General features: G+C 30.3%; 1 protein-coding gene across 1 annotated transcript in view; it reads left to right on the top strand.

Moving 5' to 3' along the window:
* Window positions 1–26,362, top strand: part of LOC139500896 (uncharacterized) — a 213,160-nt gene that overhangs the window by 17,048 nt on the left and 169,750 nt on the right. The window contains exons 3-4 of the mRNA XM_071289791.1: window positions 1,132–1,203; window positions 8,727–8,798. Coding sequence (XP_071145892.1) covers window positions 1,132–1,203; window positions 8,727–8,798 — 144 coding nt within the window. The remainder of the gene's footprint in view (window positions 1–1,131; window positions 1,204–8,726; window positions 8,799–26,362) is intronic.

The raw sequence follows: 26,362 nt of genomic DNA, 5'->3' as shown, positions 1-26,362 counted from the left end.
CAGTTTTTGAACAGACCTTCGTACATCACTGCCAGTTGTCTTTGATTTTTAAAACAAATGTAATGCAAATTGGAATTTTACAAATATTATTTTCAGGGATTTGAGGAACAATAACATTACAAGAATTGATGCCAACACATTTAAAGGATTGTCGGCGCTGAAAGAATTGTGAGTAACTTAACTCCACCAAGAAGAAAAAAAACCCATGTAGTGCTAGTTTGCTATGATAAATGCATTATATCACACATCTCATATTATTAATTTATTCATATTAAATCATTGTTGTTAAGATGATATCTTTAGGCATTTCTTTATTTTTTTAAATTATTTTATTGCAACGTTTCTACTTGTGTCGACAAGTAGCAAGGTCGCATTCATGAAATAGTTGATCGACACGAACTACTATTTAAAATAAACATGACTGATGTATGTGCATAGCAAAAAGTAAAATATAAAAATGTCGACCTCTAAACGGTAAGTCCTTCATCAAATTGCAAAATCAAAAGTTCAAATAGATCGAACGAATGGAATACAACTGTCATATCTTGACTTGGTGCAGGCATTTCCTTATGTAGAAAATAGTGGATTAAACCTGGTTTTATACCTAGCTTAACTGCTCACGCTTACCAACATCCACATTGTCGTTGTTGACGTCCTTGTCGGATTTATTTGAAAGTTTTCATTGAATGTGTTCAAGTCAAGACATTTATTATCAGATGAAAGAGCCCTCCGGAATAGCGACAAATAGAGGATTGTGTGGTTACCGTTTGAAAAGTTTTACGGACTTTTGAAAGACATTTTATTAATGATAAATGATGTTTTGGATTCTTATTTTTTTTCTTTTGGTAAATTGTTTGAAGAATTTTCTGTAGGTTTGTTTGTTATTCTGTATAAACTAATTTTCTGAATGCTATATTTATATATATATATTCTTTATAAGGCAAACGCCTTTAAAAAGAAGCTCTTAATGTCTATTAATCAACACAGTAATCATTTTCTCTGTTTTGTCTATCAATATTTTCTTTTAACTGAGAATCAAGATTAAATATTGTGCTTCCGCCACCCCGTCCAATTTAAGAACGTGTGTGTTATTCTATGAAAAACATTTGGTCATATAATTTTATTTTGCAGGAACTTATACGGAAATAAAATTTCAACGCTTGATGTGAATATCTTTACAGGTTTGACGGCTCTTCAGACATTGTAAGTAACTTGATCTTGAATAAAAAAAAATATTTTGTCATCATGTATGGCGAGTTTGCAATGATCTTACTTATATTTATGAAACATTTTCAATTTTGCAACCAAGATTTATAAATGTGTGTTCACAAGGTGTTTGGTAAACGGTTCCAATTTCAAGAAATCAAAAATTACCACGTTAGGTTTGATTTCATTGATTTTTTTAATATGATCTAAGGTATTATAAATATTTAGTTGCCCTGTGTCTGTCTAGCAAAAGGTAGTTTACTTGAACAGATACTTGACCAGATATGAAATTGTGATATGAACTCCACTAGAATCTGTTTTTCATAAAGTAACCTAACCGCGTTACCATTTTTTGCGAATATGTGTTCAACGTCAATGTAGGTCAGCACTTCATCTTTGAGACATAATTTTTCTAAGTATTTATTTACATTTGTAGCTTTTTCATTAACTGTGTGAATATGATTACTGTTCCCCTTTCTCGGAATAATACCACACACACAAATATCAATACCAATACACCAGTATTTGGAAATGCTTGTTTCACTTTTAATACAGCTTGTGTTAGAAAAACATTCACCTGATCACTGTCGTGTTTGTTAAGTCATTAGTACCAAAGCTTATGATGACCTTGCCTACATTTGAACCATTGCTTTTCACTCGGTGATTTTCAAAAGCCGCACCTAAACACTGATCATTTTTTTCTAGGATGGCACCATTTATAGAGGCATTGATTAAATTGTCTTCAAATCGACCAACTCTCAAGCAATTTGAAGCTCCTAACATTACGTTTGTCCCTGTTGATTTGGTGTGGTATGTATTAGGCGTTTGTAGATGGGTTTCTGCCACTTGTAGGGGTCAATGGACTGACTTTCATGTTTGTCGTTTTCCTGAGCTTACTTACCTTCGGGAATTTCACTTGCATAATTACCACAAGACTTAAACATGGTATTGTGTTTAAAATCAGGACAGGTATTACGGACATACCCGTTTTTGTTACAGAAAGAATATTTTGATTCGTTTTGACAATCCCTTGCAAAAGGCCCTATTTCTGAACAGTTATAGCAGCGCTTACTATGATCAGGTTCATCTTTGCAAGCATAGGAAGGATGGTTTCTTTGTTTGCAATGTAAACATTCTGCACGACTATTGTCAGCAAACATTCGGACATCATATCTCCAAAATGTTGTTTTGTTTGGTATTGTCGGAGCACAATTAGTGATTTGAATGTATCTTGAACCATTTTCAATATTTTTTCCACGAATATATCCCCGCTTTACTGAACCCGGGACGACTTTGGCATACTGGAGCATTTGTGTAGCTACATAGCAGTCATTTAGTTCATAAGGAAGGTCTTTGATTGTTATGTTTGTTATTGTGTTGTCTACATCAGTAAATTTAACGCTTTTGTTTTTATTGTCAAATAACACTTTACTAACCTTTCTTTGGCATCTATGTCGCTTAAAGTCACAACACAGCTTTTTCTGTCAATTGGGTGGATTTAACACTCTGTAATTTTATTTGTTTTTCAAGCTCATTTTGATATTTCATCGTGTGTTATTCCCTTAAGGAGGCTCGAGGGTATAAACATTTCAGAAAAAAATTAAACTTTTGTTTTTCATTACAAATTTTATTTATTACCTTTTGTAGTTGTTACTTTATCATATGGTACAAAAAACAATAAAAAAAATTAATTCGTATTGGCCTCAGATGACTTTTAAAATGTAAACATCATCTAAAAATTTCCAAATTATCTCCCTTTGGTGGAAAAATGCAATTTTTTGGCTTTAAAATTGAAATATCTCTTTTAACTCATCGGTGACCTATATTTTTTAATACAATTTCGATATATGCTTTACTTAAACTAATTTATTGTGAAATTTGAGCAATTTCTGTAATAAATTTCTTTTTTTATTTCGATATTACCTTTATTTCTCCTATTAGTTCAACAGAGAAAAAAAAACACTTTTACAAAGATGTATGCTTCTTTCGAAGGCAGATTTTGAGCGCAAATGAACGGTGACCCCATTTTTTATTTTATTTTTCTATAACTTATTTAACTATAAGATAAAGTTCATTTATAGAAAAATATTGAGAAATCCTATATAAATGATTTAGACCCGCGAACCCCCTTAAAACCACGAGTATAGAAATGAACCGAAAGTGTTGTTTGTAGTGGCCATTTTGAAACACTGGTGAGTTGGATTTAGATATCGCACAGAAAAAAATGTCAATAGAATCTCACTATTTCCTGACTACAAAAGTCTATAAGCACAGGAAACACATAGCAAAATTCTCTATGCATACGAAAATCCAAAAACAAATTGACTCCAAGACAAACGAAGGTTTTTATCATGCTTTTTCAAAAAATATAACAAAAAGTATGGGTCACCGAACTTTTTTTCACGCTACAAGTTGTGCAAAATTGTCAGATTTTGAATAGATTATGCAAAGCACATACCGTACGGTCAGCTATAAAAGGATCCGAAATGAAAAATGTAAAACAATTCAAAAGAGAAATCTAACGACCTAATAATGTACAAAACAATGAACGAAAAACAAATATGTAACACAGCAACAAACGTCAACCACTGAATTACAGACTCCTAACTTGGGACAGACTCATGCATACAGAAGGTGGCGGGATTAAATATGTTAGCGGGATCCCAAGTTCTTTTTTCAATTTAAAATTTGTAAAAGAAATAAAAAAAAATGCCAAATAAAGTGGTGTTGTTATAATGCACCTTACCGGTGTGGTATAATACTAATTAAGATAGTCAGATTCAATGGCACGATTATTTTGTTTTGACTTAGGAACCAGACACCTCCCACCCTATTTGAATCCGAACATGCATATTCTAAATTATATGGTTAAGATGTCAGTGTTATTATAAACAACCTGTTTGTAAAAGATTACAATTAATAAGCATTAAAGTAATTACTTTTTTACTTTCTTTTTTCATTTTTCATAAAGTGAAATATCCATCTTTGACAAAACCTGAAGTCAGGAAGTGTTTACATTGTTTGCAGTCATATCACTTAGTACTTAAATGATAAAAGCTTATCTGACATTTATTATCAGATGAAAGAGCGCTCCGGAATAGCGAAAATAGAGGGTTGTGTGGTGGACCGTTCAGAAAATTTTTATGATTTTTGAAAGACATTTTATTAATGATAAATGAAGTTTTGGATTCTTATATTTTCTTTGGTAAATTGTTTGAAGAATTTTCTGGTAGGTTTGTTTGTTATTCTGTATAAACTAATTTTCTGAATGCTATATTTATATATATATTTTTTCTTTATAAGGCAAACTCCTTTAAAAATAAGCTCTTATTGTCTATTAATCAACACAGTAATCGTTTTCTCTGTTTTGTCTATCAATATTTTTTTTAAAACTGAAAATCATGATTAAATATTATGCTTCCAACACCCCGTCCAATTTAAAAACGTGGATGTTATCCAAGGAAAATGAAAATATTTGGTCATAAAATCATTTGATGGATGAAAACATTTATGTAATTACCCGAAGAAAGCACAAAGTCGTGATACATGTACATATACATGTAACAGGGGAAAAAATATCCATACGTCAAAGTACGATTTGCAGTGTGGATCAAAAAGATTTTCAAAATACTACACAGAAATGTGTTAAATTATGCATGTTTTGGCAACAACAAATGTTGTATCACTTATTTATTAAATAGATTAAAAAAAAAACAATTACATTATTTGTTCGAAGTTTAAAATGTGGCTCAACGACGTTGTTTGGTATTTCAGTCTAACAGACGATAAACATGATTGTGTCTGCTTAACCAGATCAAAGATGGAAAATTAAAAAAAAGTAAAACACCAATTTGAAAAAAAAACGATAGTTTGCATTTTAATAAGACAAAATAATGACCGAACAGAGGTCATTATATAATGCCTTGAAGCAAGTTTCATTGAGACAATGGTAATGTATCATGCGGGTTGATTCTTCAAAAGAAAGACCGATCGTTCTAAAAGAAAATAACTCAATATAAGTAAAGCTACACTGGTATCAACGTTGCTGTTGGAAAATATGGTCACAACGACAATTGTTTTATTATTTAAATTCGTCATTAATAATGCAGTAAAACTTTCGCAGGACCAGATCATGAAGCAGACCTTGGGCATGTTAATTTTTACATGAATTATCTAAATCATACATGAAAATTACATATTTATTGAATTATATAATTTCTGCCAGTATGTATGCGGTATTTTAATCAGTTTTCGTAAAATAAACCACTTGTCCATTCTTTTTCTTTTTCCAAGGTAAATATGTTTGCATTGACGAATATGACATATATACAGAAATACGTTTCAACAATGTTATTTTGAAAGTACTTATACGGAAATAAAAATTCAACGCTTGATGTGTATATCTTTACAGGTTTGACGGCTCTTCAGATTTTGTAAGGGACTTGCTCTTGAATAAAACAAAACTTGCCATCATGTATGGCGGGTTTCGCAATAAATTAACTTATAATTATGAATCAGTTTCAATTTTACAACCAAGATTTATAAATGTGTGTTAATTTAATTAAGTATTACATGGTGTATGGTAAACTGTTCCAATTTCAAGAAATCAAAATTCCCACGTTAAGATTGATTTCATTGATTTTGTAATATAATCTAAGGTATTATGAATATTTAGTTGCTCTGTGCTGTTTAGCCAAAGGTAGTTTACTTAAACAGATACTTGACCAGATACGAAATTCTGAGTAAAATTAAAAACATGTGTACACTGTTGATAAACTATTTGTTTTTCTGATCGGATATTGTTTCATGTCTTATCGTTTGTAGTTTTTATTTTATTGTTCATTCCCGGTTCGTATGTAAAAGTAAAGATAATTAGTCACCCAGTTCATTATTATGATTATAGTTTAAAGCAACTATAATACGCGCAGGATTTATTTGTTTTACACAGTTTTATTATGAATAAACCCGACATAGTTAGTTAAAACAATTGATAACACATATTGACAAAATTCTATTCTAATAATGATGTAAATGTTAGAAAATACGTCAAATAACACCATTACATACCTAATCCAAATGTTTATCCAATTTTTAGAAATTTACCCTTGACGTCACTTTTTGTGGCGCTGATACATTCGTGAGACGCACAATTCTTTTTTTTTCTTGTTTAGTGTACTGTCGTTAATAAATAATAGGTATTCGTTGTTATTCTGTGGTTAACATTTCGAAATGTACTATTATATTATTTATTTATATATGATTCTGTCCTGATTGTTCTATTGCATTTATTTGTACTGTATTCCTGTCATGAAATGTTGTAATTTTAGCGGTATTGTTAACATTGCCATTTATAGCCACACAACCAGGTTAAACCCATCATTTGTTCTGAAAATGTCCTGTACCAAATCCGGAATATGGCAGTTTGTAACTTATAGTTCGTTTCTATGTATGTTGCATTTAGCGTATGTTTTTTGATGCACTATAGTGTTTCTGTTGTTTTGTTGTTTTCCTCTGGTAGATGATGTGTTTCCGTCGCTTTTAGTTGTTACCCGGATTGGTTTCTCTTAATCGACTTTTGAACAGTGCTATATTAATTAGTAGTACATATATTCTGATCGAGTGCAAAATTTGTAAAATATTTATTTCATTGTAACTCCAATTTACAAAAATGTTTTCATTTGTCACTGAACAAGAAAGGAAACCTGGTTTTGGACCAACAGAACTCCCCAAAAATTCTTTGATTAAAGTCATAAAAACTTCTAATTAAAAAAAAATGTTGCATATGTTTTTTTATAACTAAATGGCTAGTTTTTATCATAAAACTTATGTACATATACTTTTTTCTCAAGAAATTTCTATAATTTGTCCAAATTTTGAAGAAACTTAGTTTTTTTTAAGTGTTTGCTTACCGGAAACAATTTGCCAATATGTTTTCCGTGTGCAGTGAACTCAGCGTGACCTTTCTCGTAAAAATCTGGTGATCGCAATACGCATTGATCTGTCATTGATATAAACTATTATCTTATTGTACATGTTATATATGTACTCAATGTCAATGATTCGTTGCTGATTGTTTACTATAAAGTGATAATCGTTAAACTATGGCTTAAAAGCACGAAAATTAATTAGCTGCAATAATTTTACATTTTAAACGGACCAAGATCATTTTTTTTTATTATTATACGATATGGATGCGTAAAAAATGATATAAAATCGTGCACAGAAGACTTAGTTTATGATGTATACATGCAGTGGTTCACGAATTAGATAAACATTATTTTTCACCAGTTACTCATTTCATATGACTTTGAAAATACATAACCGAATTAAAAATTAGGAACTGGCCAGCATCATTTTGAAACTATTGTCTGCTTAGACATTTGATGTAACCATATCTTCGCCCGAGATTGAAATGATCAAAACAGGATTTTGATATCGAGTGCAGAAGATGCAAATTAAGATGTGCAAACACTTGTTACGACGAATATGTTGTAAATATGATCTCTATCATATTTATCTGTTTATGCAAAGTCATTATCGATTATGTGGTTAAACTTTATGAAGATCAGATTTTTTAGCTGAACATCAACATGCTATCTTTTGTATAAATAATTAAAGTCATACATGATTAATAGCTAGAATTTTATAGTATTATAAACATCTGTGTGTTAGTATACACTATTTCAGTTTCCAAAACAAAGTCTACTTATAACATTAAGGTGGAAGGGGTGTTTTAATTAAAATCCATATCATTTTTTAATAATTTGTATGGGTCACCGGACTTTTTTCACGCTACAGGTTGTGCAAAATTGTAAGATTTTGTAAAGATTATGCATGGAAAATCTAATTTTGCGTGATAAAAAGAAACCTACATGCTATTATTTTAAGATAAAATGTGGGAAGATATCTCTAATTTCAGATAAGAAAATGAAAAAATAGGATCACCGACCTTGTTTTCTTGCTACATATTAAAAGGTTAAATTCACAACACTTTCTATTATAAGAGTAATCTCCCCTACTATTTGAATTATCTCCCTCTATTTTGCAAATTTGAAGAAAAAAATCAAACACAAATAGGATGTTTTATTTAGAAATTACAGCCGTAAATATGATAAAACACATAATTTTCTATATTTACATCAAAAGTCTAACACATGAATTACATACTACTCTCAAAATCTGCACATTTTATTAAAGATCTAGACCAACTGTTATCTGCTACTTTAATATCCAAGATGGAGGAAGACAACCGAGCCACCTTAACAACAAATTTGAACTATATTTCCCAGATCAAATTTATAAATTATAGAATGAGGTGACTACCTACAACAGTTATTCAATTGTAGGTATAACCTACAGCAGGGTGTTGGCTACGGAAAATACCAGCAGTGGTTTTCGTCTGATGTGGATTAGCTGAACATGAACATTTTATATTTTGCATTAATCATTAAAGTCATACATGAATACACATAATAATAAAATTTTATGCAGAAATATATTTCAAAATTGTTATTTTGCAGGTGGTTGAGCAACAATCAAATATCAACGCTTGACATGAACATCTTTCGAGGTTTGACGGCTCTTCAGACATTGTAAGTAACTTGGTTCTATAAAATCAAACAAAACAAAAAGAAAACCAATTTCCCTTTATGTTTTGCGTGTTTATTGTCGCATTGATTTAACTTATCTTTTTGAAAATTTAGCAATTTCCAAATTTATATTCATTAATGCGTGCTTATTTAGGTTGAGATAACATGTAAACTGATTAATTTAAAAAAAAAATAAGAACGTAAATGTTATTGAACTTTTAATAAACTCTTATGTAATAGAAATGTTTTAAAAACAGAGGTTACCTGTATCTGTTTAGAAGAATGTAGTTTACTTGAGCAGATACCTCAGAACTCTGAATAAAGTTGAGACCAAACCTTGATAAATAGCAATACCATTATAAATAATACATTTGCACTTCCTTGATAAGAAGTACATATTTCAAGAACAGTAAATTCTTGGCACTATGGACAACTTCAATTTGACTTTGCCCCACATAATGACAGGAGAATATTTTGCAATATTCTAAGAACATTTTGACATACCGTTTTGAATAAAATGATAACCGTTTCTAAAAAATACAAATAAAGATATTTACGTTTAGATTTATGTTATTCAATTGATAAGACAACTCAAAGTCCTTTTATATCTGACTTTCTTCTCATTTTGTGTTTTTAGTAATAATCAAGTTATATTAATGTATCTATAAACATTTATCGCTATATATGACGATGCAATTATGACTCTGATCGAGTGAAAAAGTTATTTCTTCCATTTACGACCAAACAAAATATCAAAAGTTTTAAATAGTTTTTACTGAATGAGAAAGTGAACCGTTGAAAGACCAATATTACTCACAAAAAATTTGCTTTTTTGCCTAACATAATATACATAGATTTACGACAAAAGGAACGATTTTTCGTTCTCTTTTGTTAATTTTCTTTTCTGGATGTTGATGTTCCTTTGGCACCATCTTACAGTGTTTATACTAGTATTTCACAACTCGTTCGCTATTCCCGTGTCTGTTGCGACGTTTTTGATTTTAACGTAAGTAATCTATCTATGACTGGTAAATTATCAAGTCAGGGATTTGGTTACAACAAATTACTTAAAACCTTTACTTAATTCTTCAATAGATACAAGTATCAGTAAATTTAAAACAAGCTAAATATTATTGTTATTTACATATGCACATTCATGGATTTAAAATCTGTCGACGCTATCTTAGCATTGCACAAGGTCATACTTTTCTCTGACTGTTGATGACGTGTTTACACTAAATCCATTGGATGTTGGATGTGAACTGATTAATAATTTAGTCTCAGATGCAAGATTCTTTTATAAGTTGTTGGTGGCTTTGAACTAGCTTTCAATAATGGTTGAATAGTATAACATAAGAACGAACTACAAAAATCAGTTGAAAAGACTTAACTCATCAGATAGATATATATAAGATTCATCTAACAAAACACAGAGTGGACGTGGCCGTGTACTTGTAAATCCCAGCAACAAAAAAGACACTAAGTACAGATCTATGAGTACTTGCAGTTACTGACAGCTTTTTCAAAGACACTAATAAAACAATCATGCATCTAAGACTAGATTATCAATCAGTACACATCCGACATCCAATTGATTTAGTGTAAACATTTCATAAAGAGTCAGAGAAAAACATGACCTTGTGCAATGCCAAGATACAGGTATCTACAGATTGGAGCACCATGAATGTGTATATGTTTATAACAATACTATTTAGATTGCTATAAATGTACTAATAACAAAATCAATATTAATACCAATAAAACAATATTCAATGATCTAGTTACAGTGCTGACTTGGTAACCTTTTAGAATAAGTTTATTTAAAGGATCGATAAGTTTACTAGGATCGTTTCTGAATTTCCGGGGACAGTAAACAACATCTCCGTAAAAATGAGGATGTGCTATCCCATTTGAAATAGGTATTTACTACATAATTTTTTTATCAGTTTTGGTGGACGTTTCGTCCCCGAGGGTTTCACCAGCCCAGTAGTCAGCACTTCGGTGTTGACATGAATATCAATTATGTGGTCATTTTTATAAATTTCCTGTTTGCAAATTTTGAATTTTTCGAAAAACTAAGGATTTTCTGGTCCCAGAAATAGATTACCTTAGCCGTGTTTGGCACAACTTTTTTGGAATTTTGGATCCTCAATGATCTTCAACTTTGTACTTGTTTGGCTTTATAACTATTTTGATATGAGCGTCACTGATGAGTCTTATGTAGACGAAACACGCGTCTGGCGTACTAAATTATAATCCTGGTACTTTTGATAACTATTTACACCACTGGGTCGATGTCACTGCTGGTGGACGTTTCGTCCCCGAGGGTATCACAAGCCCAGTAGTCAGCACTTCGGTGTTCACCTATATCGTTATAGGTCACGATAGATATCTGGATCTGGGATTAAACAGTATTCTGATAAATAAACTTATCATAGCTACCAGCATTACAATTAGAAATTAAGACCAATATAAAGTTGAAAACTAAAGGTCACCGTATAGAATTCAACAATGAACAAAACGCATACCGCATATATGGTAAATGTTTCACTTGACTAATTTGCTGACATTCACATAAAAGGATCAAATTGCTGTGTAGATCGTTAAACACTTCTATAGTTAGACCAAACAGAAAAAAGCAAAAAAAGAGATCTTATGTACTGATTTTGTGTTATGGATAGATATTCCATATCCTTTGTTTTTTTTTCTTCTATTTTATGTCTTTTATTAAAAAACATCATACAAAACAAATGAAGTCAGTTGTAAAAGATCAAATACATCATTCTATTCCATGCAAAACCCGGACCATTTTTACCACCACAAAAAAACCAGTACATTAGGATTGATTTTATAATACTTTAAGGTGATAAAAACTTTGTCACAGGAAAGTTTATCCTGTATCTGTTTAAAACAAGGTAGTTTACTTGAGCAGAGATGAACAAATCATTTCAAGTGGACAATAAACATCTTTTGAGAGAACTTTACCAATTCGACTCTATACGTCTTCTAATAGTAATTCACATTATCAGAACAACCACAACATTGTTCTTTGAACTATTTCCATGTGACTTTTTCTATTTTCTTATTTAGATACAAATTAATATAAAATACGTATAATTAAATATCTATATTTAACGATCAAATTAAAATTTGCAGGTAGCGCGAAAGTTTTTATTAAACTAAAATCTGAACTTTTTATCATAGCTCTAAAACATTACCTCATTTGGCAAAGTTGTCGCAATCTCGCTTTCAAAAGTAAAATCTATTGATCTGGTAGTATTCATTTGCACAACGGAGAGAAGTAATACATATTTCCAAAACAGTAAAATCTTGTCACTTTTACAACTTCAATTTGACATTGTCCAAAAAAAATAAAACTACCAAATATCTATAGTAATTTTCCCCTCTTTTTCTGCAATATTCTTAGAATATTTATAAATTTCATATTGATTCAACTGGTTACCGTTTTTTAAAAATACAAATTAAGATGATGTTCGTCTTTAGGGTAATACAGAAGATATACATAAATTCTTACATTGGTAGCAGTTGATTATCGGATTTATCCAATCGAGATAATTAAATATCCGAATTTTAAATTCCGAGCATCGGGGAGGACTTTTAAGTTGATAATTTACAATCGTGATTGAAATTATCCGATAATCCACGAATAACTATGTAATAATCAGTAACTCTAATGAATATCAAATTCATTTTCATTTTTGATAAGCGAAAATCCCTTCCAGTGGCCTCCACATTCCACAAAATTGTCTATTTCATTAAAACTTGATCATCGGCAACCAGACGTTGATTAATTGTTTTATATATTGGTTACGGAAAGGGTTGAATAGCCACAAAATTAGGGAAAAGTTATTATAAGAAATCTATAAAAGTTATCGCTGTCTGACGACAACATAATGACTAAATGCAAAAGTCAACACATAATTGTTCCATCAATAGACCACAAGTTTTACCCCAATTTTAACTAAAAGAGAGAGTAAAACCATTTAAAGACCAATATTACTTCCAAAAATTCATTGACCAGTTTTCAAAGAGACAAACAACACTTCCAATGCTTTCTTTTTCGAATGCAAATATGTTTGGATTAATAAAAACGGAAAATGTATGCAAATTACGTTGTTGAAATATATTTATTGTTTTGAGGGACCTAGCTGTCAACCGATTTTTTTCGAAACTTGATGTAAACATATTTAAAGATTTGACGTCTCTGGAGGCATTGTAAGTAACTCGATTCACAAAAGAAATATTTGACTCCATGTGTTGCTGGTTTGCAATCGCAATGATTTGATTTATCTTTTGGGAAAACTTTGCCATTTTTTTTAACAATTTATAAATGTTTGTCAATTCGATTTAATATATGTAAAATGTACAATTGTAAAGAAATAACAAATAAGAACTTTTAGATTAATGTTTTTGGATTGTTCATACAAGTTTGGGAATTATTTCAAAGGGGAGGTTTCTCTGTATCTGTTTATGACAATATAGTTTACAGGTGCAAAGATGAGACCAAACCTTAAGAAATTGAAGTCAATGAAGAGTTGATAAAACTAAAGGGTTAAACGTATAACCAAATCCGAGCAAATAATTAAATATGTTCATGCTGTACATTCTACTATTTTTATGAACGAAAAAAAAAATGACGTTTAGATTGACTTGCTTATAATTGAATGTATATGATATCTTAAAGTTGTCTGAATTGTTCAATCTAGAATGGAGAGGTTACGCAATATCTTTTGATGACAAGATTGTTAGCTAGATCAGGGTAGGTCAAATTCTTCTCAAATTGACATATAACCTTGCTTAGTGAACAATCGCTATCTATTTTGCGTTATACATCTTTGAAAAGTAGTTCACATTTTATCAATTTTGTGTCTTAATTAGAAGAAAGTTAATTCTAACAGGATTGAAAAAAATCATTTCAAATTAACACCAAATGATGTAATTACGTTTCGATGGATCGATCCATTTTATGCAGAAATTTGTTTAGAAAAAATTAATTTACAGGTACCTATACTAAAACCAAATTTCAACACATGACATAACTCTCTTTAAATGGTACCATTTTAAGAAATAGATAATAGGGACGTTTAGATATATGTAATTGAATTGATAATATAACTTAGGTGACATTAATTTAGTCAATGAAAATGTTGCCTAAATCTTTTTATGGCAAGATAGTTAATTAAAACCGGTTAGTATAAATATCCTGACAAATAAATTTAACTGAGGTACCACGATTAAAAATTAAATTAAGACAAAAAATCTGGCAACTATAAGTCACCGCACGGAATTCAAAAATGAACAAAACCCATACTGAATAATTAGCTATAAAAGGCTCCGACAAATGTAAAAAAGTTCAAAAAAGAAAACTAATGACCTTATGTAAAAACAATAAATGATAAACAGGTAAGACATACAACAATATACAACAACCCTTTTATCATGTGATGACATTATCCTAAAAGGATTAAATTCCTGTGTCGGTCTTATTACACGCCTTAGATGTACGTACACTAGACAGTAAATAACAGAAAACGATTTGATATGTTTTAGATCTATTATGAATGTATGTTATGAACCTTTACTTAATCATTCAAAATTGACAAATCAAGTACACTATGCATGATTGATATATTATGGGAATTTATGATAATTTAAGGTGATATGAAATTTGTCAATCGAGAGATTATTCTATAACTGTTTAGGACAAGATGGTGTACTTGAGCAGAGATGACTGAATCATTTCAAATTAGAACTAACCATCAAAGAGGAATACCATTTTCCGGCGCTATGCGTCTTCGAATAGTATTCACATTTTGTGAACAACCACAACATTGTATTTTGAAATATTTCCATGTGCATTCTCTATTTTCTCCTACTTTAGGATAATTAACCAGATAAAAAGTAATTCAAAATATGTATAAACAAATATCAAAGTATGACGATACGATTTTAATTCGTTTTTAAAGCGAAAGTTTTTCGAAAACTAAAATCTGAACTTTGCATCGTACAAATTTAGTTCTGAAACAGTCCTTCATTTGCCAAACTTGTGGGAAGTTACTTATGAATAAGAAATGCAAACCATTTTTTTAAAGCAATACCACTTCCCAATATAAACTCATTTGATAATAAAAACACAAAGAAACCATTGTGCCAAATGTAATCCATGAATGTAGGATTTTAAGGGTTTTAATATGGACAACTTAGGCAATTGAATTAAAACTTAAGAACTGATTGTCTTGCCAGCTAAAGCATGACAATTTTTATTTAACTGAAATCTAAACTCTTCATCGTGAATCTATAACGGTTTCCAGTTTATCAAAGTTGTCGAAAGTTACTGCTGAATGAGAAAAGCTTACCATTTTCAAAATTAAAATGGTTTTATTACCAAAACCACAAAGGAAACCTTTGTTCAAAATACGTAATATCAGTGTAGGTATTTATGTGGCTAATAAGAACAACTTAGGTAACTTAATTAAAAATCTGGAATGATATTCCTATCCGCAGCATTTTGTATCTTGTCTACTTACATGGTGCTCCGTGTAATTCACCATAAAAGTTCACATATAACAGCTCGATATGACAATGATGAAATGATGACATGATGTTTTAATACTTGAGGTAAAAAGAACCAAATATAAGTATAGCTACAATGGTATCGTTGTAGCTGTTGTAAAATATCGTCACTTGGACAAATTTTTTTTGTATTCAAATCCGGCATTTAGTATTAAGAAACGCTGTTGAAAAACAGATTTAATAGAAGACTTTGCGCATGTTATTTTTACATATATAATTTAAGTCATCCATGATAAATAACTTTTAGAATAATTCATTGTAGTCCTTGTTTTCCAAGGTAAGTATTATTGCATTGATGAATATGAAATATTTTATGCAGAAATACGTTTCAAAAATGTTATTTTGCAGGTCCTTAAATGACAACAAAATTTCAGCACTGGACGTGAATATCTTTCAAGGTTTGACGTCACTCAAGATATTGTAAGTAACTTTATGCCGCAAAAACATAATTTGCCTTCATGTGTTGCTGATTGCTGTCGCAAAGATTTATCTTCTCTTTTTGCTACCTCAGTTTTATATTAATAAGAATTAAAATGTGCTTTGTTATTTAAATGCAATATCAGTATTCAGTTCAAATATATAATCTTAAATTAATCCTATTTCTATCTTATTCATTCTTATGTGACGTCATTTTTCATTTTTTGATGCTCTGTTTTACTAATTCAAATGACGTCATTTTTTCGTCATTTTTCAGTTTCAAATAGGACGTCACTTGGCGTAGAGGTTTAAACGTATTCGGGTGTGTCTACTTTTGTGTTTCAAATGTCTGGTTATGTAAATGTATTTCAGTTGTTTCCTGTAATTAGTTAATACTTCAGCTTTATCATGTACATTTTTTTAATATTCATTTTATTAAATTTACTGTTTGCTAAAGTATAAATTACTCTAAATTATAGGGATTTTCTGGTTACTTAACAGAAAACCCTTGTCGTTTTTGGCACAACCTTTTTGATCTTTTGGTCCTCGATGCTGTTCAACTTTGTACTCGTTTCGGCTTTCAAACTTTTGTATCTGTGCGTCACACATAGGTCTTGTGTGGACAAAATACACTTCTGGCGTATTAAAATTTTGAACTTGTTGCCTTTTGTTGGCTGTTGTTCGTGTGATTCTTTGTCAATTGTGTTCTCCAATTTATTTATATTGTAGTCCTGTGTTGTCATTTTGATGTTATATTTCACATGGCCATAAAAGTGCGAGGTTTGGCATGCCACAAAACCAGGTTCAACCCACCATTTTTTCCTTTGAAAATGCCCTGTACCAAGTCAGGAATATGGTCATTGTTATATTATAGTTCGTTTCTGTGTGTATTACATTATAACGTTGTGTCGTTTGCTTTCTCTTATTTTTGAGTGTAAATTCACATTGCGATAAGACGTGTCACGGTACTTGTCTATCCCAAATTCATGTATTTGGTTTTGATGTTATATATATATGTTATATTTGTTATTCTCGTGGGATTTTGTCTATGTGTGTTACATTTTAGTGTTATGTCGTTGTTCTCCTCTTATATTTAATGCGTTTCCCTCGGTTTTAGTTTGTTATCCCGATTTTGTTTTTTGTCCATGGATTTATGAGTTTTGAACAGCGGTATACTACTGTTGCCTTTATTTGATAACATTTTGCAATTTACCTACTAAAATTGATAAATCCTGTTCATTCAATTTGGTATAACGTGTAAGCTAAACCAATTTTTAGAATTAAAAAAATTAGAACATTCAGATTAATGTTTTTGAATTTTTAAGATAAGTCAAGGTGATATAAATGTTTTGAAAACAGAGGTTACCTTGTATCTGTTTAGGGCAACGTAAATTACTTTTCGAAAAAAAAATTGAGACCAAACCTTGCTAGAGAGTAATAGCATAATCGATCTAGTGGTATACATTTGCACATCAGAGATTAGTAGTACATATTTCCAAAACAGTAAAATATGTGCACTTTGACAACTTCAATTTGACTTTGCCCAAAAGAAAGAACAAGAAAATGATACAAAGTTACCAAATATCTATGGTCATTTCCACCTTTTTTCTGCAATATTAATAGAATATGTATAGATGTCGTTTCAATTAATCTGGGTGCCGGTTTTTTTTTTCTTCAAAAAAGATATGGACTAGCGGATTTAAGTTCTTTAAGGTATAGAACCACTAATTCAGGCCCGGTCGGAAAGAACATACAAGAAAGTAGTACATATTTTAAACAAAATAGTTCCTACGCATAGCTGTATCTTTGTCAATAGTGGGAATATTTTGGTAGTTTTTGTATCAAATGAAAGCTTGGGCACTTGGGATTAAGGCAGAACCCTTGTTAAAAGTTTTACTTGAATAATAAAGAAGTATATGAAATTTTTATAGGAGGGCACATTTGGCCTGTTGTTCAGATGAGAAGTTCCTGTTTTTGTACTATCAAACTTCTGGGAACCAGTACACTCTAATATGCAATTAAAGGTATGTTGATTCTTTCAGCACAAGTCAGGATAAGGTACAGTTTTGACATGAAATAACTGCCACTTTATTTGAACTTAAGACAAAGTAGCCATAAATGCTTGAAATTGCAGAATTTAACATAAAAAGCAATGGGGCTATGAATTAGTGGTTTTATATCTTAAATGATGAGATTAATCCAAGTACTTTTCTCTCTGACCTCCTTCTTTTTTGTTTTTTTATGGTAATAACCAAGATATAACTTTTTATAACATATCAAAGATGATTATACACATCGTTATAGCAGTTGTATATTTCGATAAAATCCGACTCTGATCTGTTACAAAAGTCAAAACATAATTGGTCATAACTTGTATCCCAATCAACAATGCTTTGGTCAATTCTTACTGAACATGAAAGGGAAACCTTTTTTATACCAATATTACTCCCCAAAAATCCTATTATAAAAACTCAAAGGAAACCATTGTGTAAAAAATAGAGCATGGCTCGGACTTTCATATGGTTAATACGAACAATTTAGATAACCGAAATAAACATTATGGACTGATATTTCTGCCGGCATCATTTCATCACTAGGTCTGCCTAGACATAACCCCATTGAGTTTAACCATATCTTTGCTCGAGATTGAGATGTTGAAATGGGAGTTTTGATATCGAGGGATAAAAATGCGTATCATTATGTCAACACTCGTGACGACGAAGCTGTAGTAAATATGGTATTAAGAACATTTTGTTTGTATTCAAATTTGTAATCAATTATGTGATTAAACTGTCTGAAGACTAGATTGTTTTAGCCGAACATCAACATGTTATTTGGTGCATTAATCATTTAAGTCAAAACTATAACCTTGTATTTTTATGTCAACACTTGTTATGACGAAGCTGTAGTAAATAAGATAAATTCGTTTGTATTCAAATTTGTGATTGATTGTGTGATTTAACTTTCTAAAGACTTGATATTTTAGCCAAACATCAACATGTAACTGGTTGCAGCAATCATCTACGTCATACATGAACTTTAACCTTGTGTTGTAATGTAGACATTTATTACATTGTTTACAATGAATAACAGTGATTTCCCAGTAAAATAAAAACCGATAACTTCACATGTGAAATAAACGCAATTAGTTCACTCCCCTAACGTAAAACAACAATTTGGTTTCTACATTGTTTTCAATTCAAAAGCCCATTGTCAATGTAAAAAAAGAATAACTTATCAAGAAATATTGAACTCGTGATCGCACAACACTGATAATTAACGTATACGCTACGCGCATTTGTGAATTAACGGGTTGTTTGGTCACTCGTTGAATATTTTTCTAATTATAAATTATAATCCTGGTACATTTGATAACTAATTATTGTCCGCAGTAAAACGGTATTTAATTTTACCAAGTTGTCTTTACCTGATACTTAACGAGAAAGGTAGAAAATTATCAGACCAATATCACTTTACCAAAAATATTTTAGTAAATAAATTAAAAGTAAATGGTTATGAAAAATGCAATTTACCGTAAAGTAATAGATGAGGTTGAAATGGACAACTTAGGTAACTGAACTGAAACTGTTGGCATTATTTGGCGGTTATTTATTTGTCTACATGCACACAACAACGTAATACTTAACGTAATGGTCACTAAATATGAAACTCATTAAATGGAGGGACAAATGATACAAGTCAGAAGACATCACTTCAAATCTTTAAACACTGTTGTACAAGATGGTCATTGAATTATTTGTATTCAAATTCATCATTGATAATGCGGTAATACTATCTAAGAACAACATCGATTTCTATATACTTAAGGGCAGATGTTGAAGATGTTTTCGTCTAATGATAATAATGGAAGCCATAAATGAATGAAAACTTTATATGATATATAAGAAAATCTACCAGTATGATGTCAATATATATCAACCAGTTAATAAACAGATATACTTCTGTTGGTCAATAACTGCAATGACGAATACACTAATTTTTCGGAAAAAAATGTTACTGGTTTGATCTTGTACTATATCACCCTCTCCTTTTATTAATTGTTTTTTCAAGTAAGACAAGATTTTGAAAAAGCAACATATATAATCAATGTTCTTATCTTTTTAAAAATATTTTCCATCGAGCTTTTAAAATATGGATCGATTTAGTTTGTTGAATGTTTAAAGACAACCATTTTGATGAAAATAAACAAACGTCGTTTAAATTGATCCTATTGATGGTCATAAATTGCCTTTGTTTTCAAAGATATATTAATTTGTGTCAATTGTATTTAGTATTACAAGTAAAACTAGAAAGATATGCAAGAAATAACAATTAAGGTTATTGAATTGCTGGTATACGGTAAGGAGTCTGAATTTGTAAATGGAGAGGTTTGCCTATATCTGATTAGGACTAGATAGTTAACAGGATTAAAGACGACAGCATTCTTAATCAAATTTAGATAAAACCTTGATGAATAGGAAAAGTATTATCGATCTTTTTATGTTTCAAATAACTAAATACAACCACCTGGTTGTAAGTACATTGTAAACTTTATATATTTGAACACCACACGATTTAAGTGTCGAAATAAAACACGTTCCTCTGTCACCCTCAAACAGTGACGTTACAAAATAACAATGAGAATAAACTTTACAAACAATTTGAAGAAATTTATTTAACAAATCAACATGAAGGATCTGTCAGTAATACCTTTAATTGGTTTTCAAACAGATATACTATACTTCAATTTTTCTACTGTAAATATGTATGGATTGTGAATACAAAATATTTTATGCAGACATATGTTTAAAAAATATTATTTTACGGGTGGCTGAGTTCTAATCAAATTGAAACGCTTGACGAAAATATATTTAATGGTTTGACGGCTCTGGAGTATTTGAAGGTAATTTGAATCCTTAAACAACTGTTTGCCCCATCTGATGCTGGTTTTCCATGCAATGATGTAATTTGTCTATTTTTAATTTTTTTAATTTCGTGCACAGATATATTAGTTTGTGTCAATTTGATTTTTGTATTATATGAAAAGTGTACAATTTAAAGAAATAACAAATGATGACTTTAGATTTATGATATTGTATTGCTGTTATTAGTTAAGGGGGATAGAAATTGTCACATTGGAGAGGTTTCCCTGTATTTGTTTAGGACAATATAGTTTACAGGAAAAAAGATGACACAATTCAAGCAAGCCTTAATTAAGAGTAATATCATTTTCGATCTTGTGCAATATATTTCTACATTTTTTTAGTAGTACATATTATCAGACCGATACAATATGTGCACTTTAGACTATTTCAGTTTAACTGACTGTATATTGCCCCAAAATTAAAGGAAGATTATATAAATAAACTCATCATATATACCAGGATTGAAATTTTATATTTGCGCCAGACGCGCGTTCCATAAAGCTATTGCATATCTATAATAGCCATTTTGTTTTGATTTTTTTTTTTAATTGGCTGCACAATTCCTCAAAATATATAAAAATAAAATAATAATTGTGTATCTTTTCATATAAAAATAATAAAAAATGGTTGGAAATCGATAAAACAGTGAATTTAGTGAACATATTTTTTTTTAATGGGTCGTATCTTTCATTAATTGTCTAGATTTTATGTTAATATGAAACATGCATTAATAAATATTGATATATAATGATATAAAGCAAAAATTAAAATTGTTCAATTTCTTCTCCAAAACAGTATTTCATTTGGCAAAGTTGACGTTTCTTACTACTGAATGAGAAAGGCGGAAAATTATCATATAACTATGTATTATATTATAAAAATCTGTCACTATGTTTCCGTTGTTCCGTTGTTTTCCTTTTATAGTAGTACATGTATTCTATTTTCCGGATAAATGTTTCATAATGATAAAGAAATAAGGGATGATTTAGAAATTGGCATGTTGTGTATACATGATCTAATGGTGAACACTATACTAGTGTATGTTGCCCACTAGCTGTCCTTATGTTTTTTTTTTTGTTGTTTGATTGCTGTTTCGTTGTCGTTAAACCCAATATGATTTCTTACAGTTTCAATTCCGTTTGATGTAGTCTACGTTTAATTCTGTTCAAAACAAACCATAGTTGATAGGGTTATTCAATATATAAGACTTACAATTTGCTCAGAGGAAAGTAATAGAATAGGTTTGTATATACATTTTATCGTTTCACTTTTTAAGTTTTAATTCCCAATAATTTTATTTTAAGTTATTAATTTTAAAGAGTTATCTAAACGCAATCTAAATGGTCACAAACTTACCAGTTAATTGTTTCCCTATGTGACACCTACACGCAGGGTTTCCGCTGGCGGTAAATAATAATTGTGGCGATAAAAATTCGTCATTTGCGAAAGAATTTGGCGAAAGGAATATATATATAACGATTTATTTTCCTCCATCTTGTTTATTTACTTTTTTTCAAGTTTCTCGGACTTTAACCGATCAGACAATACTCGGAATTCACCTTGACCTCATTAAGATTTGGACAGAAAATCAATAATCAGCTGATCGCATTTTATAACTATCGACAACAAAGGACTAATTAATAAAGGTGTTGATTGAATTGTTTGACAAAATGATATGGTTAAATGGCTTCCGCTAAATGTCACATACAAAATTTATTTACCACTTTGCGACGCACGTGTTTGAAGCAAACTTTTGACGTCTCCTCTCCTTTTAAAGATAGTTTAGAAAAGAAAGCTGTTGTTGTGACGAAAAATGTTCAAACGCAAGACAAATCTCCGATTTAAAACTTTAATTATCCTTTGACTTACATATAGGTAATTGATTAGGGAGACTACTTTAAAGTCGTTTGAGTGACACACGTGTTTCAAGCGTAGTTGTACGTCTCAACTTTTTCATTTACGATGATCAAGAAAAGAAAACTGTCGTTACATGAAGAAATATATCCAAAAGGTTGGGAACACCCACTCGAAGGAGAGTAACCCTTCAATGTAATGACTACACATGAAATGAGGGATCAATTTCGTGTGATAAAAGCTTTTGTTTTATTGTAAAGACCACTTCTTAGTTTCTTTATATTTTGTTATATTCCAGGACTTATATCTTCTTTATTATAAAAAGTATAGTGGCACCCTCATTTTTAAAAGTTGTTTAAAACACAATGAATATTTTCCCCTTTTAAGTTAAAAAAATCTGTTGTTTTAATGTAAACGTTTAGTGTTCATTCATTAAAATGTAGACTCTAAAATAAGTTTGAGAGAATAATCATAGACACAATGGGGCAAAATCATCTTATGTAAGGAAAAAGGGGGGAGGGGGTAGAAAAAAAGGTAAATTTTAAACGAAAAATATATTTGTTACTTTGCGAAAAAAAAAAAAAAGTGGCGAAAAATATATTGTTTTGGCGAAAGAGGTGGCGAATAAAATAATTGACCCAGGGGAAACCCTGCCTTCACGTAAACCTAATTTTAATAAAATTTAATTGGTCGTAGTAAATTCTATTGAGCACAAAACAAATCCTTTTCTTTTTAAAATATGAAAAAAAAAAAAAAATGTACTTGGAAACAATGACCTAATACTTTAAATTACTCAAAAATTATCATTAAATCTTCCTATGAATGAGAAACTGTTTTCCTCATGAAAAATGTTTGAAATAGTTAAACAACTTAATCAACTAAAATATATCCAAGGGATTATTATTATGCCTGTACATGTATATAAATGCCGGATACCATATATTACATACATTTGTATATTGAATAATCAATAAAATATAGTGCTGTCAAATAGAAACATTATCATACATTATCATATGGATATCAAAAATCAAAACAATTCACTTTTTCTTTCAATATGATTTGCAAACAGTCCTCTTTCCAGAGCATTTTTCTGTCTGTGCTATTGCTCTGTGTAGGTTAATTATTTTAAGCATCAAGTGTATAATTTGATCTCTGAAACACATTATATATATATATATATATATATATATATAATATATAGAATTAAGTCAAAGTAAACATTAAACTAATGCATGGCGGAAAAGAAATATACGAAAACGATAGATGCAATGTGCATGTAGCCTTGCAAATGATATTAAAAATTATGATTAATTTATACAACTTAGGACTTTAATTTAAGTATTGTTGATGGGATGTTGAAGTTTCCAGAACATAGAAAATACAAAAGAAAATCTATCAGTACACTATTCTATCAAAATGTGCTTGGTGTCCATTTTACAATATAGTGTTTAAGAACTTTGTGTTTTCTTATTCATTCTGACATCTGTGTCCCTGGATCTGAACCAGAAATTGAGAAGACGTTATGCGTATCTATTTATCTTTAAAAATTATATTTTATTTTCAAAACCTGGGATAAATCACTGATTTCCAATTTTAGACCAATCTCATTATTATCAGCAGTGGGAAAAGTATTTGAAAAAAAATTGTATTTAAAAATGTATGAAATTACTTAATTAGTTATATTTCAAATACAGGAAAAGCGTTTCTGTTTCAAGTTCATATTCGCCTTTTGAGAATACTAATCCAGGAGTTACACAAGGCTATGTATTCACCGTGTATCATCAGTATAGCGGATAGAGGTACTAACCAAGCGGGCGTGATCGATTTTGACCTCATACGGCAACGAAAATCTTTGTTTTGTTCACATAATATCAATGTGTATCTCAATCTAAACATAATTGTTTTAAGAAATGACTTGGTCGCAGGTTGATGATTAGAGATGTTTCACTATTTTAAAAAAACAAGAACGATTACTAAAAACATGTCCAAATACTTGTCAAAGAAGTCGGCACTCGTCTCATCCGATATAATTTTATATTCAGTGCAACTCTTTTTCTGATAGAAGGCCATTGTGTGTGTGTAATACGTATAGTTGTATCAATAATTGGCATTGAAATTTTTCATGCATACGTTTTTCTCGTTATTTTATTCCGAAAAGAAGCATTTCTGTACGGTGCATAGTTAAGTTGCTGTACACCGTACAAAAAAAACAAAATTTTCATACTCGTTTATTACCCAAAAAGTTTCAAGGAAAGAGTAATCACCGGTAGGTTTATAATTGGTAACTATGGCATTTGCCCTGTATTATACTTCTTTCAGGTAAAACATTTAAATGTCTCGACAATTGTATCGAAATTGAAAGTTGGTGTTGACATTCACAACTATTTACGCACTTACAAATTAATTGTTCTTATTAGAATATAAAATATGTCTTATAAATAGGAAAAAATTGATGCGAAAATTATTTTGGAGCAGGAATTTCAGATGTTGATAAAACAAAACAAAGACTTTCGTTACCGTGTCAGTTTAAAATCGACCATGCCCGCTTGGTTAGTACCTATATCCGCTGTACGATGATACACGGTGGTATTAGGTTCCCTACTATTCCTTATTCATGTATATGACATAGCTGGTATTTTGATTAAGTCTAACTCGATTGTGTGCTAATGAAACATCCCTTTCTTATTCAAGTATACTTATTAGTCCTTACACAATAGCGAATGTCTTAAATAGCGATTTAGAACAAATTTAATCATGGTCTAAGGATTGGTTTATTGCTTTTAATCGTAACAAGACAATTACTATGCTATTCTCTTGTAATTCTTCTCCAGATGATATTAAAATTGAACTTCAAAATCAAGTAGTAGAATTGTCTCCTGTCATAAACATTTAAGTATTAATTGTGATTCTAATTGTAAATTCTATACAATATAGAAAACGTTTTAAAGTGTGCAAGCACAAGATTAAATTTCTTAAAAAATTGAAATATGTATTGACTAAAAATTATCTTATTCGCATAAACTTAACACTTAAAAGACCAATTATGTAATATGCACGTGAGTTATGGGATGGCTGTACTCAACAAGATTCCGACAATCTAGAACATGACGTTCAGTTGGAAGCAGGAAGATTAGTAACTGGGTTGCCTGTGTTTGCTAGTCCGGAAGTTATATATATTTTCAGTGGTACAGGTAGACATTTGCTAGTGGACAGTAGAAAATTGAAAAAAAGCTCAATATGTTCTATTCTTTACATAAAGTGGGACTGCCTCTACGATTAAATGCCATTTTTTCAGTATAGATAAAATATCAGAAAATCTTTTTTTTTTCATCTACTACTATCGAATGAAATAGCCTAAACCCTGACATATGTATGTCCAGAAATATGAATATATTTATCTAACTTGATACAGACACAATTGGACGCCAATCTTTATTATTAATGACAGTTGATTGGATAAAAATGATGGATTGCCACGCCTATATTAAAACTGACATCCTATGAACAGACTTAAAATAGCTCCCAGTATTCGAATTTGATTAAAAGAAAAAAATTATATCTCGTATTGTTTCAATATTAAAAGTGTTGAGTAACGTACATGTAGTTGAATTTTCGATTAAATTTGTGAAGGCGTGTATATCCCCATTTGTTAGGTTATTAAACACGAAGAAATAAAAAAAATATATCAGCTGGTATTAAGAGTTGAAAATATTAGCAAATTAAATTGATGATACAGTATAATTTTTTTATTTGTGTTCCTCGACAGTGTTTGCT

The sequence above is a fragment of the Mytilus edulis genome, chromosome 13 (genome assembly GCF_963676685.1).
Source record: "Mytilus edulis chromosome 13, xbMytEdul2.2, whole genome shotgun sequence".
In the NCBI taxonomy this organism is placed as follows: domain Eukaryota; kingdom Metazoa; phylum Mollusca; class Bivalvia; order Mytilida; family Mytilidae; genus Mytilus; species Mytilus edulis.
This window is presented reverse-complemented; position numbering and strand designations above follow the sequence as displayed.